At 37.9% G+C, this 18516-nt stretch overlaps 3 protein-coding genes and 1 pseudogene across 3 annotated transcripts; all 4 read left to right on the forward strand.

Annotated features, from left to right (window-relative positions):
- The first annotated feature begins 8434 nt into the window (after positions 1-8434).
- Positions 8435-11713, forward strand: LOC120171364 (probable protein phosphatase 2C 52). Its single transcript, XM_039179074.1, has 6 exons — positions 8435-8564; positions 9658-10135; positions 10206-10553; positions 10640-10757; positions 10834-11057; positions 11162-11713. The coding sequence occupies exons 2-6, from the start codon at positions 9893-9895 to the stop codon at positions 11600-11602; spliced, it is 1374 nt and encodes a 457-aa protein (XP_039035005.1). The 5' UTR covers positions 8435-8564; positions 9658-9892; the 3' UTR covers positions 11603-11713.
- A 713-nt stretch (positions 11714-12426) lies between these two features.
- On the forward strand, positions 12427-12813 carry LOC120171377 (putative cell wall protein). Its single transcript, XM_039179085.1, has one exon. The coding sequence runs from the start codon at positions 12441-12443 to the stop codon at positions 12723-12725; it is 285 nt and encodes a 94-aa protein (XP_039035016.1). The 5' UTR covers positions 12427-12440; the 3' UTR covers positions 12726-12813.
- Positions 12814-13490: 677 nt separating this feature from the next.
- Positions 13491-16034, forward strand: LOC120171368 (annotated as a pseudogene).
- A 652-nt stretch (positions 16035-16686) lies between these two features.
- On the forward strand, positions 16687-17790 carry LOC120171384 (influenza virus NS1A-binding protein homolog). Its single transcript, XM_039179090.1, has one exon. The coding sequence runs from the start codon at positions 16687-16689 to the stop codon at positions 17788-17790; it is 1104 nt and encodes a 367-aa protein (XP_039035021.1).
- The last annotated feature ends 726 nt before the right edge of the window (positions 17791-18516 follow it).

The raw sequence follows: 18516 nt of genomic DNA on the forward strand, positions 1-18516 counted from the left end.
CTATTAAAATTATAAAAAAGCCATAAATCCCTAAAAATCCTAAATCTCTAAACCCCCGACGTCGTCTTTACCAGCCACGGCCACCACACGCCAACATTGCCCTTGCCATCTTCTTAGTTAGACGTCGTCATCTTTATCATCGGTTGGTTGTCAAGATCGCATAAGGTCGCAATTTGTAGCGTTGGTATTCATTGGGGTACACACATCGACTGATTTATGTTCCAATGGCTTTTCATGGGATTATCAATCATTGGGTTTTTCTTATATTTCATATCAGGTTCGTGTTAACGACAGCTTAACTGAAGTGTTTCATCCGAATAGTGACCTTAGACAAGGTGATCCCCTCTCCCTGTTCCTATTTGTTCTATGTGCTCAAGGTTTATCTTCTTTGCTTATTGATGAACAACAAGCAGGCCGTATTAGAGGTATTCAGATTTGTAGGAATGAACCCAGTGTGAATCATTTATTTTATACCGATGTTTATCTTTTGTTTCTCCGTATTTCAGTTGATGAATTTACATGTTTGTAAGCTGTTTTGAATTTATATGAAATGTGTTCTGGGCAAAAGGTGAATTATTCAAAGTAATGCCATTTCTGTTGCCCTTTAACGCCTGCTGCAATGAGAGATGCATTGAGTAATACCCTTGGTGTTGAGCTAACGGATGATCCGGGATCATATCTTGGGATGCCTCTGATTATTAGGCGTAACAGGACTGCTGCTTTTGGCTACCTCCGGGATAAAGTCGCCACTCGGGTGCAAGGCTGGACTAAAAATATGTTATCATATGGAGGACGTGCAGTGTTTGTAACATCTGTAGGTCAGGCTCTTCCTACGTATACGATGGGATGCTTTCTCATTCCCGATGGTATTGCGCATGAGATCTCAACCATTCTTCGATCTTATTGGTGGTTGGGAGATCTTGGAAATCAAGGTTGGCCATTAATTGCTTAGAACACTATATGCCGGCCGACAAGGATGGGAGGTTTAGGGTTCATTGACCTTCATGTTTTTAATTTAACAATGCTTGCTAAACACATCTGCAGATTCCTTCAACAACCGCAAAGTCTTTTGGCTTGGTTTTTTTTTGTCGGCCAAATATTTTTCTTTGGGGGACATTGTTAATGCTCAATTGGGGAATAGACCTTCTTACGCTTGGAGAAGCATTTGGACAGCGCTGCAACACTTTAGGCCGGGATTTTATTCAAAAGTGGGAATTAACAGTAATGTCTGATTATATTAAGACTTATGGGGAGGTACTGTGCCTATTCAACTTTCAGATGTTTATTTGGACAACCCGGAGAATCCGATCCGTGTAGGGGACTTCATGGTGACAAATGAGCCTCGCTGGAATGAAATATTAATCCGAGAAGTCTTTACTGTGGATGATCCATCTACGATAATGCGAACTATGATCGCCCCAATCCAATTGGATTTAATCGTATGGGCTAGTCACTCTTCAGGTACGTACTCTGTCATATTTGGTTATTTGTGGTTGTCCAAACGCAACAGAATTTATCTTGCTTCATTTCATTTGTGGCTTGTGCTTTCTCGTTTAAAAACGATGCCTAGAGTGCGTGTTTTTGGTTGCCAGTCGAACGTAGAATATTTCTTACTGGTATTGCTGATGGTTTATGTAGTCTTTATGGTCAACATGAAGAGACAGTACTGCATGCTCTCCGTGAGTGCTCGGAGGTTCGACCATTGTTTCAGGTTGCTGGTTTACCTTCATTGCTTACTGCTGGGGAGTTTGATTCATGTGGATCATGGTTGGAGTCCATTCTCATCTTAACTGATGCCAACACTTTCACATATTTCATTATCATTCTTTCTCAAATTTGGCATAGAATGAATGTGCTCGTGCATGAAGGACGTCTTTTGTCTGGTTGGTATGTTGTTTCATCTTCCTGATCTATGCAAACTCCTTTTGAACGTGCTATTGCATCGAATCCAGAGAACTCCAATGTTGTAGGATATCGGGATTATTCTTCAAGTTGGCGTAAGCCACCTGTTGGATATGTGAAAGTCAATGTTGAGGGTGCTTGCCCGTTGTAATCAGGTTTTCCGACAGTGGGAGTGGTTGTCCGAGACTCGAAGGGTATGGTGCTCGCTGGGAGGGGGAGCCGTTTAGATTGTTCCCAGGATTCCATGCTTGTTGAAGCCCACACTTTTGCGCTGGTCTCCTTTAGTGGTGGTGTCGGGGTATAGCAGAGTTTTGGTTGAGAGTGATGTTCAATCACTTTTTCATCACGTTCACCATTTTACTTCTGATTCTTTGGTGCTACGGTTTATTCTTGGTGAAGTGCATCATATCCTTCAATCCAATGCTTACTTTGAGATTCATTCTATAAGTCGTTCTGCAAACGAGATTGCTCACACTCTGTCTCATTTTGCTTCAACGTCTTCTTCAGATATTTCTTTTGGTTATGGTTATCCCATGTGCTTAAACAGTTTATTGTAAAGGATGCTATTAATAGTTAATGAGGGGGGGCAATCTTTTCCCCTACTTAAGTTAGAGTTTTGTAATGAGGTCCGTTTTATTAAAAAATTAAAAGCGGATTTATTTATTCAAATGTCTAAATTATTTGTTTGCTATGAAATATATTGTATTATTTGTATATGTTTTTTTCCTAAATTGATAATAAAATTTAAATTAGCTTCGGGTTTTGATCATGGCATTTCTAATTTACCTGCCATTATCAAATCGGGTAAAAAGTATTACACGACGAAGTGATTTAAGAATCACCATCCAGACAATAACAACATACGAGTTTCTTCAACGTGTGAGTGGCCGAAAATTGACAACCTTTGATTTGGTCAATTTAGTTCCTACTACCGTCTTTGTTTCTTTTAGGAGAGGATTGGCCCCAACTCCTCGACAAGCTGAGGAAGAAATCTGGGATATATTAATGGCAGTTAAATCCATAGTTACCCATTTTAAAACACACTGTTTATATATTCTTATTAATGGCAATAACTTAGAGGCAGTCAAATTACTTCATTTTATAGTGGCAGTACCACTATCTGCTCTAGTGGCAATACAAAATTGGCGATTGAAAACTGTATCTGTAATCGGTTAATTAATTTTTACCAATTTTTAATGATTGAATCTGTGCTTCGGAACGAAGAGGACAAGGACGCAACAAGAGAGAACATAGTTTAGGTTTGGTGGCACATCTACTTTACGAATGGCGAAGGCTTACAAGGATTAGCTTCGTGTCTCGTTAAAAGTCAACAGCATATATTATTCTCATGTTTCATAGTTACTAGAGAATCTTTAAACATCTTTGATTTTTGATATCAAGAGAATTCTGAAAAGATGTATTTAGAATACCTCTAAAAAAAATATCGAATATATAACATTATTTGAAAAATTATGACTAACTGACATTATTTTTTTATAAATTCACATAATTTATCATAATTAGATCGATCGTAGTCAATCTATATTTACTTAATCTACTCGGTAGTCATTATGACTTTTTGGCCATTAAGATTGTAGATCTTTAGTAGTCAACACAAAGCATTTTTTTTTGGTTGGCGAGGCCAATCATGTTTGTAGAACGAGGAGGGATCAAAGCACAAGGCTTTGGCAAGTGTAAGGCACAGCAAATTTCAACAGTCTGGCTGGATGGCACAATATTTGCCAATAAGTGGTTATTTGGAACACGCTGCAAGGACGGACCGACCTACTGTTGTAGCCAAGACTACAATGATTGTATGAAGCAGGCTCGGTGAATAGTAATGGAGAGGCTAGGGGAATGAAATTACTCAAAACTTTGTGCTGAACCAATAGAGGTGAGGGTAGTTGTCCTCTGCATTTGTGCTTGTGGGACAGATAAGATTAGATCTAGCCTGCGAGGGGCTTAGACAGTGACAAATGGGGCAGTTGTACTTCAAAATTTAAAATTATTATATATTTAAAAAATATTTTTTTTATTAAAAATTTAATTATCTCTCTTAAATTTTATAAATTTAAATTTACCATTCAATTAAAAATCATCTGTCCATCCCTCTATCCAGTTATTGTTACCAATTGTTGATATCTTTTAGGTTTAACGACTTAGGGTTGAAAAAAAAAACACTTGAGGATGCTATATTTTAGACCTGTGAATCAAAGGATAAATACTGAAAGGGAATGCTAAGTAGGAACTCTGGTCCACACTTTAGTAGTTGCCAGCTTTGATTTTTGACTTTCCTTTATCGGTTGATGCATCCGGTCTAGCTTATAGTCTTCTACAGATGACAAATCAAATTATAGAATCATATGTTATGTTATCCCCTATATAAATGAATTGAATTTAAATAAATAAAATTATATTTTTAAATTAGTCCCCAAACTTCTAAACATTTCATTTCATCCCCAAGCTGTGTTCTTCATTCTAAATTGTTCCCCAAACTTTTTAAATATTTCAATTTTATCCTAAATTATATGTATATACTAATCACATCTCTTGTTAATAAATCATTAGGCCAAGTTGTACTAATATTAGGGATGGCAAAAAAACCCGAACCCGACGGGGAAAATTGAAAACCGAATTAAACGGGGACAGAGAAAAACCGTTTATGCTAAACGGGGACTGGAAAAAATTGTTTATGCTAAACGGGGACGGGTTTGGTAATCTCCACCCCGATTACTCGGCCCGATACTCAGCCCAATAAATATTAAAAATAATTATTATATATATAATAATAATAAATTTAATTTAAATTAAAAAATATATATATATAATATTTATATATTTAATTTATATATATATATACTCGGCCCGATACCCGTTTAAATAACTGTTTATGCTAACGGAGATACCCGTTTCCCCGCGGTTTTTCCCGATTACCCGATGAGGATCTCCGTTTAAAACCCTGCGGTTTTTTAAGTGGGGATGGGTTTTTTAAACGGGGACGGGGGGACCAATACCCTGCCTGTTGCCATCCCTAACTAATATTACTTGTTTAGAAAAGAAATATTTAGGTTAAACTATGGTTGAAATGGTTACATATTTGGATGAAATTGGAAGATATAAAAGTTTAGGAACCATTTTAGAATGAGATTCATAGTTTAGGGATGAAATTAGAATGTTAAAAAGTTCAAGGATTAATTTAAAATGAGCCATAGTTTGAGGATGAAATTGAAATATTTAAAAGTTTAAGGAATAATTTGAAATAAGGGCCAAAGTTTGAGGACATATAGTGTAATTAACTCTTTGTTTAATTATTTTTTAAAGTGTTTAGATCCCGTTCGTTTAATGTTCGTGAAATTATTCGTTTATATGTTAAGGAACTGGAGAAAATTAAAAATGGTGAAATTATATCGCTACTCCTTAAATTTTACAATTTAAACTCCAAAGTTCACCATGTGTTTAATTTAGTTCATACCTTTACCAATATCGAGAATGTAAAAAATAGAAGGAAAAAGAGAATCAGGTAAACGAGTATATAAAGAGACTAATAAATGAGCATTCAAACGAGTTTGTTCGTCAATATAAACGAATCAAACATATGTTTATTTATAAACAACACTTGATTTTTTTGGTATAATTAATTTTTAATATTTCTATTACTTAAATGAGGTGATATTATGATATTATTTCATAATTTTCATTACATCAAAATAATATTAAAAACGAATCATAACCGCGATAAAAAAAGGTTAAAACTTATTGATTGGGTGTCCTTTTTTCATCTCCCATTAATTACACATTAATATTCTGACCTATTGGATAAACGTCAAACGCCTATATACCAAGACCAATTAATCAGGTAAGCATGGAAGGGTTAAAACTGTTTTTTAATACAAAGATGATCAGCATAAAGTATACTTTATTAATTATGCACATTAAACGTGTTTCGTGGTGATAGATAGTTCACCTTTTGTGGGTGGAGAGACGCCGGTGATGAAGAGTGAGACCTAATCCCAAGAAGGAGAGGAGAAAATTAATTCTTAGGTTTCTCCACGAAAAGAAAATAAAACTCCTTTTGTTGAGGGAGAAGGGGAAAAGTTACACCTTTACCACTAAATTCCTAGACGGACAACCATGGATTGATGGTAATTCTAATAGATTTCAAACATTATATTTATGGGTAAAGTACACATATGATCCCCTAATTATAGGGTACTATTTTATTAAGTTCATTGACTATTAAAAGTTACAAAATGATTCTCCAAACTATAAAATATAGCTTTCTTGAGTCCCTCGACTTTTAAAAGTTACAAAATGGTCATCCAACCATTCATTATGTACTAAACTTGTCCTTTTTCGTTAACAAAATTGAGGGTATTCTGAGCTGAACGTTAACCTGCTGAGTGTGATATATTCCAGAATCTCAAACGACTATCATATCTCAGTCATCATGTTAACGTCCAACTTAGACAATCACCAATTTTTAATAGAAAAGAACGAGTTTGGAACATAATAAATAGTCGGATGACCATTTTGTAACTTTTAATAGTCGATGTACATAACAAAACAACATTCTATAGTCGAATGACCATTTTATAAATTTTAACTGTTGAGGGGCTTCATAAAATAATACTTTATAGTCGTGGGACTATTTGTGTACTTAACCCTTTATTTATTGTGATTATAAAACTTGTCCCCTTGTATAACTTTATATAAAATTATGTATTGAATAAGAAAACTTTACATGTAAAAAGCTATGCCTTTATATTACCATCAATCATGCATAATTTATAATTTTAAGTTCTAATTGTTTGACTTTTTTAAAATATACAATAAGTTAACTTGTCAATGTTAGAAACCACTAACAATAGTAATTGAAAGAGAAGTAATGAGAGAAAATTTAACCCATTTTGGTAAGTTGATTTCGTAGACAAATTCTGTGAAAGTTGAATTTCGTAGACAAATTCATTGGCTGCATTTACTGAAGAGGGACAAATGAATTTGATGTCTTGTCTCTCTCCGGAATCAAAGGAGGAGTTCCTTTGCTTCAGGTACACGACGTGGAGGGCATGTCAAAATCCTGGTTTTTCCTCTTTATCCCATCCCTTCTTCCCATAGGAAACTAGAATGTCGGTTCCTTTAAACCATAAATTAACCTAAAAATAATAATGAACTGGCCATGCTTTTGTATTTGTATGAATGAATATCTCGTGTCCTCCAATAAATTGAGTCGTGATCATTTGGTTGCTGCAGTTTCATGACTTGGTTTAAGTCGAACACCATGTTTTGCTTCTTATGGTTTGTTTTCTCACGACAGACACCACTCAACCTCGAGCTCTTGTTTGTCCTTTCATTTTTGGTAATCCTGCCGATTGAAGGGATTGCGATGGTTTTGTTCATGTCCTGTTTCGGCACCCGACTTTGTCAGAATGTCGGTTATGATGATGATAATAACAATAATAGGGGAGTAAAGTCAATAACAAGGTAATGATAAAAAAGTGCTGCTCAGCTCTTGTTATCTCTTCCCCGATGTTCGCCAAAATGTCAACAAAGTTGTGCTTTTAGTGATGTTCACCCGATTTGCTCCGTGCTCGTTGCTGGCTTGAGCTGATCCCGGGCACTGCCGATGGTTGTTCCGACCATTTGGACTCGGACTTGTTACAAAATTATGGAACCCAACAAATGGGCCTAATTGCGGATGTTTGTTCCTACCATTTGGACTCAGGCTTGTTAGAAAGTGGCCGATTGGGTGGGCACAAAAACCAGACATAAGCCCAGTGAATGTTCACTAACCTTGTACGCTGTTGTCATTGACTTCAATTATAGTTTAATGAAAGATTCTTTGGGCTTTGGGTGAAATCATTGTTTGACCCCACGCTCTCCACCTGTAAAAAGATGTTACTTTTTTCATTTTCACCTTTTAAACAAATGAATAACTTTTTTTTTTTTTGGATAAACAAATTTTTATTATCCAATGAAAAGTTATATCAGAACATTCTAATTTGAGGTATAAAGGCTACTTACAACATAAATATTCAGTTTATACCCTAATAATTACATAAATTTACATTAACATAGTTAGTTCTATTGAAGTTTTTATCATTGAGTTTGATTCGAACAAGATAATTAATGATCTTTAGGATTTGATCATATTATCTTGATTCTCTTTTGAAGTTTCAGAATAACCTTGTAAGTAAACACTTTAAATAAAAATTTATATCCAAATACAAAATCAAAATCCGAAACCCAAAGCCCCTGAACCCACATTGTAAAGGAAGTAAAGTTGCCGAGTCAGTCATGTGGCTACTGCCAAATCTCCATTTTCATATTCTTTCCCTTTCCCATTTTTATCATTGTTTTCCCCTGCCCTGTTCTCACACACTAGTATTTGTTTTGAAATTTCACCATTACCCGGGTCGAAGGCCAAGACAAAAATACAAGATGAAACGGAAAATGGAAATTCATAAAGATCCCTCCTTCAGCTGACTACAACTGCTTACAAGGACTTTCTCCAATTTTTCTCTGGTTTTGCAATTAATGAATGCACCACGCTTACAACTTGTAATGATTATCACCTCTCTCTCTCTCTCTCTCTCTCTCTCTCTCTCTCACCAGTCTACTGCCCCGCTTCTTCCAAAGAACGTGAAAATTTTCAAACAACAAAGGTATTTTCTTGCAGCGTCTTGTCTCTGCTAATTCATAACCTTGAGCACCATTCTCCCATCACTGAATTTCATCCAACTTTTCTTTCTGTGTTCTTTTTGAACCCAGTTTTATTTTAGCTAAACTATAGCATTGTCCATGCATAAAGCTTTTACCTTGTTACAGGCTTGTAAGATCTGTTTCTATATTTGAGGTATATAATACAGTCGATTTTACTTTTATCTCTACAGTAATATTTTATCTTCAATTTTTTCTGTTCTTTTAACTTTTTTTTTTGACAAAACAGTTAGTTTGAATTTTTTTTCTTATTTTTGTTTAACTTTGATCCCTACTATTCTCTTCTTTGTGTTCTCTTGACAAAATCATTCTTGTATCGTCGTTTTCTGCTTTTACATGTTTTGCTTTATCTCCATCATTTCTGTTTGATACATTTGAATCATTTTCATTCCCTTTTCTTTTCTCTATCTGAAATTTTTGTAGTCTGGCCTGAGAAAGCTAAACTCAGCTTCTTCTCTTTCTTTTTTTGCTCAAGTTTTCAAATTTATTTTTTTGGGTTTAGCATGATCGACCCTTTTTCTCAGCTTTTGCGTTCTCTTTATGAGAAGACAAGCTGAAGGCATCGACCATGTTCTTCAAATTTAATGCTTCTTTTGACATATGCCATGGAGGTGAAAGAAAGAAAAAAACATAGATTTGGTTTCTTAAAGGCCTCTGTAGACTGTGGGTGGAAGAAGGTTTGCTTGTTAAGTTCTTGCTGGATTTACCCTTTGTTTTGAAAATTCAAATTCCATGGTTTGCTTTAATTTATTTCAAAAAGACATCGCTTTCCTGTTTTATGGTTTCAATATTCCTAGTTTTACTAATATTCTGTCTTTACCACCTTTCCCTTTTAGTTTTTTGGATTAATTTAATAAGGTCTCGCTATTTGAGTTGTAATCAATGTGTTTCTTATGAACGACAAACTATTAGGACAAACTTTAAGTCCACTCTATTGGGGATGCACATGGAAGACTATTATATGCATTTTCTTCAATCTTTTGTTTTGTTTTGTTTTGTTTTTGCAGCCAGTTTGGAACAAAGGGGTGAATAAATCAGTCAGTTTTGTTTTCTCTATGTGGAATCCTCAATATGTTTGACCAAGTTTTAAAGATATACATTGAGGTGTAAAGTGGCCTGTCGTGTGATTGGTGGGAATCTTTGGCGTGATAGTCTCTATCTTGGTTGACAGTTCCGACGACTACATATAGTTTGGCGTGAGATCACTTCTGGCACAAGGAGGATCATCGTGCTTTTTAACTTGATTGGATGTTTTCTTTGTGGAGCCGGTGAAATGGGGTGTTGTGTTTCCACTAGTAGTCGGAGTACTTGCAGTTCCGGGAGCCATGGCGAGGCACGGATCGGATTTCGTGTGACGAAAGGGACGAGTAGAACTATATCGGATCATGTCATTCCGCTGCAGAATTTACCCTCAGTTCCGAACAGGATTTTTGCGAATGGAAAGAGCCGAAATTCTTGCATATTCACTCAGCAAGGTCGGAAGGGAATAAACCAAGATGCCATGATTGTGTGGGAAGTAAGTTTTAGATGTTGCTTTGAATTTTAGTTCTTTTGGTTCTAAGCCAAGAACTGCTCAAAATGTGTAGGATTTCATGTCTGAAGATGTGACCTTTTGTGGTGTATTTGATGGCCATGGTCCACAAGGTCATCTCGTTGCTCACGAAGTCCGGGATGCCCTGCCCCTTAAGTTGCTGTCCTCCATGCATTCATATCAGTCGAGGCAACATGAATCCGAAGGATCATGTTTCAAGGGGAACTCGAAGAAATCGGACGGTAGAGATCCCGACAAGAATATCTTTGCCGAGGACAGATCAAAATTTTCATGGAGGGAAGCATTCATGAAGTCATACAAGGCAATGGATAAAGAGTTGAGGTCCCATCCTGATTTGGACTGCTTCTGTAGTGGTAGCACTGCCGTCACTATAATCAAGCAGGTATGAAAGAAGACATAATTGTTGCTCTTCATCTTCAAAATTTCCTCCTTTCTCTGAATCCATGTGGATCGATTTTACTATTTCAGGGCCCCAGCCTGTTCATGGGATATATAGGAGATTCTCGAGCAATCATGGGATCGAAGGACAGCAATGGTTCGATGGTTGCAATCCAATTGACAGTCGATCTGAAGCCTGATTTACCAAGTACATTTGCTCTCAAACCATTTTGTTTTTCTCTTATCGGCATGCTTATACTAAAGACCAAATTTACATGCCCCAGAGGAAGCCGAAAGGATTAAAAAATGCAAAGGTCGAGTCTTTGCAATGCAAGATGAACCTGAAGTACATAGAGTCTGGTTGCCATTTGATGATGCACCAGGGCTAGCAATGGCTCGAGCTTTCGGGGATTTTTGTTTGAAGGAATATGGCGTTATCTCTATGCCCGAATTTTCTCACCGGCTTCTCACCGATAGCGATCAATTCATCGTTCTTGCTTCTGATGGGGTAATCTTTTCAGTTTTCACCACTGATTTTCCATTTATCCTTTTTATGAAGCTGCATGCATGCTGAACGCCTCTCTTTAATATTTACATTGTAATTTATTATAGGTTTGGGATGTATTGAGCAACGAAGAGGTGGTCCAGATTGTATCCTTGGCTCCGACACGGTCGTCGGCAGCCAGGGCTTTGGTCGACTCAGCTGCAGGCCAATGGAAACTGAAGTATCCTACTTCAAAAATGGATGATTGTACGGCTGTTTGCTTATTTCTGGATGGGAAAATGGAATATGACAACGAGGAACAAGGGTATTCTTCTGCAACCCTTCAAAGTAATCATTCCGGTAATGCAGTTGATGATGGTTATGGGAGACTGGTGGCAGCGGAGTTTGAAGGAAATGTGGTTGCGGTTTTGACAGAAGATCAAAAGTGGTTAGGTTTGGAAGGTGTGACCCGAGTCAACTCACTTGTCCAGCTTCCCAGATTCTCCGAGGAAGACCAAACCTTTGAATTTGCATCCTCTGGAAACCAAACTGGGCTGATTTTTCTGTAATATCCAAGGAAAAGAAAACCCTTGTGAATTGGTGGCTTATATGTTCATGTTGTGCTGTACCTTTCTGATAAATCAATCAACTTCTCATGTGAGAAGACAAGGTTCAGATCCAATATTACCAAATTTTTATCTGGAGTTTTAAAAAAATTAACATAACAAAAGATTATCAAATATCATAAATTAACAACAAAACAAAAGTCGAAAAAATATGAAACATAAGATCAGAATGGATTAAACAATGTACTAAAAAGAGACTTTATCTCACCAAAATTTTTGCACCAGTGAATACATTGTATAGTGAGTATTCGATCAAGTTAAGCAAAAAAATTGAATAAGTCAATAACTCAATGGATTAAACTTTCCTTTTATTGCCTTGTAGTTGGTGCCATGTAACTGGTCGCCGGCAATTTCAATCTTTTTCTAACATTATAATGTAGTTAGTAACCCTAATTAGTAGACAGAAATTTGTAAATCACCATACACAAAAGCCACTCCAGTTTGAAGTTGTCGTGCATGCTCGTGGAGAAAAAGCGTAGGTAGGTATGTATAATTTGCTAAGTTCGTTTAATTCATTCATTAATCTCATAACTCACCGCAAAATCTCACCCGAGCCGGCAACCCTAGGCCACCTAAACCTTCTTATTATCACCTATTGCTTCTGCTTTCTGCGACATCTTTCAATGGCTTCTTTTTTCACAACGGAACCCCACCGCCAAACCATCGACTGTCTCGCTTGAACCTCACCTATAAGAAGAGTCATTCTCTTCCTCCTTTCCACCAACCAACAACGTTCAATCCCATCTCTTTAACCCTCATATATCTTATTAGTTCTTCGATAATGGCTTCAAAAACTGCTCCATTGCTTCTTGCTCGAATTTTCCTCGTCGGCATTGTGCTTGCCATTGCCATGCAAGCAGCTGCAACACGTGACATAGGACGAATGATGATGCCACCTATTCTTGAACCCCAAAACACGTTTTGCGGAGCTTTTGGTGGCTCGAACGGCGGATCCGGCTATATTCCAGGCGCAGATGACACGTTTGTTCCGAACCCTGGTTTTGAGGTGCCGATTCCCGGCAACGGTGCTGGCACTGCAACTGCAGCAACACGCGCACATCCTTGAACGTGCTCTGCTATATGTGAAGCTTCTAAATCAATTAGTGAATAAAGGGAAGCAATAATCTAGACGCAAGTGTTTTAGTTTTCTTACTTTCCATGGAGTCTAATGTCTTCTTTCCATTTTCCACTTGGAAAACTACTTGTCACCTAATAATCATGTATTCTGGTGTCGAAACTAGTCGTGGTCTTTGACTATTATTTTGCCTACTTGTCACCGCTCTTTATTTTCTTTCTTCAGTAACTTTTGGGACTTCTTTTAATTTTCGATAAAGTAGAGGTACATATTAAAAGATTTGATAAAGTAAGGGAGTAATAATGCACATCAGACAACAAACTCGCAAATACTTTATTATACCTTTGGAGACACCCTCTCGAAATTAACCGTTCACAAGCAATTAACTAAACTTGTTCCATCGATTTATATTTTTTTGAATTAATCACTGGTATCTGATCTATTGACCGACTAATTTAGATCGGATATTACAGAGGCGATGATAACTCTTCTAACCCAATTTACTCCATTCGTAAACGTCAAAATTCAAACCTCTTACTTTACTTAAGGGACCTAGTGTCTCATCTCACTAGATCACTTGATTGTTGGTATTCAACTTATATTTTTGATAAATTGATTTAAAAGATTTCGAATTGAAGATGAAATTAGAATCCGGATTAATGTAGAGTACTTTTCGTGCAATTAACCCTTTGATTTTCGTTTTCGTAAATTCAAACATCCTTCCCTTGCACGTCAAATTAGCATCAGAAAACCCTGATGAGAAGAACCCTAGTGAAACTCCCGGTTCCTTTCTTTCTATCCCGTCTCCTGTCTCCACCTCTCTCTACTCCCTTTAGAAATGTTGAGTCGCTTCCGATTCCTCGGAAATTTTTATTCAACTCAATCTCGATTTTTTTTCTCTAGGTTCGCATTTACTCAAAGTGATCTTCCTCCTCCCGAGTGGATAGAGCCCTTCATTAATCTCTCTGATTTGTCCGCAACGAACCCGGAAGACTTGACGCCATCTCCTTGGGTAAGCCGAATTATCAATCTTTTAGATGGTTCTTCTAACATGGAATCAAATTTAGACTATTTCTGCCACATGTACTTGATCAGGTTGCACCAAATTTTGTAGCTTTTGTTTTAGCATCCGCTGAGATTCAAAACAAACCAGATGTTGCTTCGAGGTTCTTTGCGTGGGCTGCTAAGCAGAAGAAATATACCCATAAGCTGGAATGTTATGTCTCTTTAATAAATGTTTTAGCATTGGCAAATGATTTGGTAAAGATGAGATTTTTATTTGGTCAGCTCAAGGAAATGCAGTTTGTAATGACAATGTCGTCGGCAAATTCTTTGATTAATATCTTTGGGGAACTTGGGATGGTTGAGGAGTTGTTGTGGGTGTGGCGACGAATGAAAGATAATGAGGTTGAACCTAGTTTGTATACATTTAATTTTTTGCTTAATGGATTGGTGAGTTCTATGTTTATTGAATCTGCGGAGCGGGTTTTTGAGGTAATGGAGAATAGTAAAATTAGATCTGATGTTGTGAGTTACAATACCATGATTAAAGGATATTGTAAGGCGGGACAAACTCTGAAAGCGATGAAATTATTACGAGCTATGGAGATGGTAAATTTGGAGCCAGATAAGATTACTTATTTGACATTGATGCAGGCATGTTATTCAGAGGGGAACTTTGATTCTTGTTTGGTCTTGTATCATGAAATGGCGGAGAAAGGATGTGAAGTTCCACCTCATGAGCATAGTTTAGTCGTTGGGGGACTTTGTAAAGAAGGGAAATGCCTCGAAGGATATGTTGCTTTCGAGAATATGATTCGGAATGGGGTTAAAGCAAATGTGGCAATTTATACAACTTTGATAGATGCATTTGCAAAATGTGGAAAGATGGAAGAGGCATTAGAGCTATTCGAGAGGATGAAAACAGATGGGCTTGAACCAGATGAGGTTTCTTATGGGGTCATTGTTAATGGTTTGTGTAAGAGTGGAAGATTAGACGAGGCCATGGATTATCTCAAGTTTTGTAGTGCTAATGAAGTGGCAGTTAATGCCATGTTTTATTCTAGTCTCATTGATGGGTTGGGCAAGGCTGGTAGATTTGATGAAGCTCGGAAACTTTTTGAAGAGATGGTTGAAAAAGACTGCCCACGGGATTCATATTGTTACAATGCCCTTGCAAAGTGTGGGAGAATCAATGAAGCATTAGCTCTGTTTAAAAGGATGGAGGATGAAGGATGTGATCAGACGGTATATACATACACAATACTCATAAGTGGACTGTTCCGGGAGCGTAAGAATGAAGAGGCAATGAAGCTCTGGGATATGATGATCGATAAAGGTATCACGCCATATACGGCTTCTTTTAGGGCTCTCTCAATTGGGCTTTGTCTATCAGGCAAGGTAACCAGGGCCTGCAAGATTTGGATGATCAAGCACCTATGGGTGTTATTCCTGAGACAGCTTTTGAAGATATGATCACTGTGCTCTGTAAAGCTGGCCGAGTCAAGGAGGCCTGCAAGCTGGCTGATGGTATTGTCGTTAGGGGTAGAGAAATACCTGGAAGAATCCGAACTGTTCTAATAAATGCCTTGAGGAAAGCTGGCAATGCAGATTTGGCCATGAAGTTGATGCATAGTAAGATTGGTATAGGCTATGATAGAATGGGCAAGATTAAAAGGCGAGTGAAATTCCGGAGTCTTCTTGAAAGTTGAAAGTTCTGTGCTTCTGTTCCTTATCGTAAAATACTATCTTGACTCACTGGCATTAAAGTGGATGAAGTTCCACCTTGAATTATAGAAAAGCTTCTCAAGTTTCTTATCGTAACTCAATTTAAAAGCTTCTCAATAACCACCTGCAACTCTAAGAACTATTAGTTGCCCACTCGCTCATCCGCACTCATTCAGGGAGCAAACAAGTAACCTATTCCAATCAGTTACCAAGAACACCCATCATGTAATCTTTGGCCATGCAGGCAAAGGTATGTACTTGGTCACTCCCATAGAACAAGTATATAAAAAATCTGTAGAAATTTGCCCATAATCACGGCAGTATCTTTCTCAAATGTATTCTAAATTGCTGCACTTTTGACTAGGCCTTAAAGATCACATGTTCATCGAGTTGTGGCTCGACATCTATAGAGTGGAGATTTATATGACAGGTCTCTGTTTCAATAACTACCACCATATTCAGCTTGTAGTTGGTTATCTTGGTGTCAGAAGAGGAAGCTGAAGCTTTTCATATTATTATCCCTAAGGCCCCCAAAGTTTCCTCAGCTTAGTTGAATTGCCCACGTCTTTCTTTTAGAATCTTCATGATTGTATCAAAAATTAATGAATGGATTCCTAAATTCTCTTATTGAGATCCTTAGGGCTATTTCAATAGTATGTTAACTCTTAAAAGTCCATTGTTTCATGAATGCGGTGCTCACTTTGTTACCTTTTCATCTTGTTTTATTATGCAATCGTCACCAATAGACGGTAAAAAAATAACAAGAATAATGACATTTGATGAAGTTAACGTCCTGAATGACCATTTCTGATGGGGGTGTTATGAATTACATGATGATAATTATCCCATAACGAGAACAAGAAGATCAATAATAATTCCAAGTTTTTCCGTGGATTATATGAACAAAACAGACAAAAATATCTCATGCATCAAGGACAGGAAAGGGGCATTATTCTTTTGGGTTCCCTCTTTTTCATAAAAGTTAGGCCTAGGATCATATATACCCAACAAACTAGGAAGACAAAAAAAAACATAGATATTTTCCCCCATGAGATCCAAAAACAAGACCCAATCCTCTTTGCCAACCACATTCTGGTTAACATCGAAGCCTATCCTTGTCTTGGTTTCGTCCGCCTGGTTGCATAAACTTCCCCTTCATGCCACAAATCCCAACTCACCCCCTCACTTCAAATCGACAACCTTCTAAGCTATCCATAGCTACTTCATGGGTTCGATTTCCCCTCTATTATTGCCTTCCGATGCTGCCGAAAACCCTTTTGCCAATTATCGCATCTACACTTCTTTTTGTTCCAATGATCTATTGGCCACCTCGAACATGTCGAATTGGATCGAATGTTACAACCCTACAACCAACTCTTGGCATTATGTGGACAGAGTTCCCGACCTGCTCGAAAACCAAGTGCGAAAGGATTTTTCTATGGTCTCCATTGGTGACTTCATCTATATTATTGGTGGAAGGCTTTGTCACAAGGCTCTAGGCGATGGCCCCTATGAAATCGTAGAGGTTGGTCTTGAGATCCTCTCATCTGTCATACGCTATGATGTTCGCAATGGCGTTTGGTCCAAGTGTGCACCACTTGGTATCCCACGGTTCGATTTTGCGTGCACCGTGTGCGACGGAAAAATCTTCGTGGCAGGTGGACAGTGCACGTTAGGCGTTGCACGTGGCACCTCGTCTGCTGAGATGTACGATCCGATTCTGGATGAGTGGAAACCGTTGCCCGATATGAGCGTGATGAGATACAAATGTGTGGGTGTGACATGGCAAGGGAAAATCCATGTGATAGGGGGATTTGCTGAGAAGGCGGATATGGATAAGCTGCCGTGGAATATATTTGGGAGATGTTCGGCTGAGGTGTATGACTCGGAGAACGCCAAGTGGGATCTAGTAAGGGGAATGTGGCAATTGGACGTGCCACCTAATCAAATCGTGGCCGTTGATGAAAAGCTTTATAGCTCAGGGGACTGTCTAATTACATGGAAAGGTCACATAGAGGTGTACGATGGGCAAATATGGGATGTGGTCGACGGATCACACCTGGAAACATTAGCATCGCCTGTTTCCACGTCGGATGCAGAGTGGCCTCCGATTAATCGAGCTTACATAACAATGGCAGCAATCGGGAGCCACTTGTTTTTCATGGCCGGATACAGGCAGGCAGGGGAGACATCGAGGTCGACGTCGATAGTCCATGCGTTCAACACATCGGCAAAAAACGATGCATGGAGGAGTTTGGAGCCCACGGAAGAGGAAGGAGAAAAGGAGCTTTGCTGTCATGGCTGCGTTGTTTTTCTCGGCAACAACTAATCGTATTCACACATTATTGTTTTTATGATTTTACATTTTATTGCGGTGTTTTTGTCTTCTTTTCTTGGCTTGTGAGTAAGTTTAAGTCGAACTTTCTTTTAAACAATTACGAAGAATATACGATTATTCAATGATTTGTAATATAATGGTAGATGTTTTTTCTAATCTCTGTGTTTATGATATTAAGTCATGGACGTGTAAGTTTGTAATCTCTTTCAATTTAATGCTTTGCTTTGGTTTCAGTGTTGTTCTTGTTCATGTGTTTGTTAGATGAAACCAATGTCTGCTTTGCAGTTGATACCATCTCTATTAACCAATCACTTTCCGATAACCGAACCGTCGTCTCTTCTGCCGGAGTCTTCGAGCTTGGTTTCTTCAGGCCGGGAAATTCCTCCAACTACTATATAGGGATGTGGTTCAACAAGGTCTCCCATTCCACTACCGTTTGGATTGCAAACAGAGAAAAACCAGTCCATGACATATATTCTTCGGTTTTGAAAATCTCCGATGGTAACTTGGTTCTGTTCAACGAGTCCCAAGTGCCAATTTGGCCTACAAATGTAAGCACAGGCTCAACCATCTCGAGTTCAGTAGTAGCAATGCTTTTAGTCGACGGGAATCTTGTTTTGCAAGACGGACCGAATTCGATTTTGTCGACTATACTGTGGCAGAGTTTTGATCATCCAACAGACACATGGCTCCCCGGAAGTAAGCTTAGATTCAATA

The sequence above is a fragment of the Hibiscus syriacus genome, unplaced genomic scaffold (genome assembly GCF_006381635.1).
Source record: "Hibiscus syriacus cultivar Baekdansim isolate YM2019G1 unplaced genomic scaffold, ASM638163v2 tig00111833_pilon, whole genome shotgun sequence".
Classification (NCBI taxonomy): Eukaryota; Viridiplantae; Streptophyta; class Magnoliopsida; order Malvales; family Malvaceae; genus Hibiscus; species Hibiscus syriacus.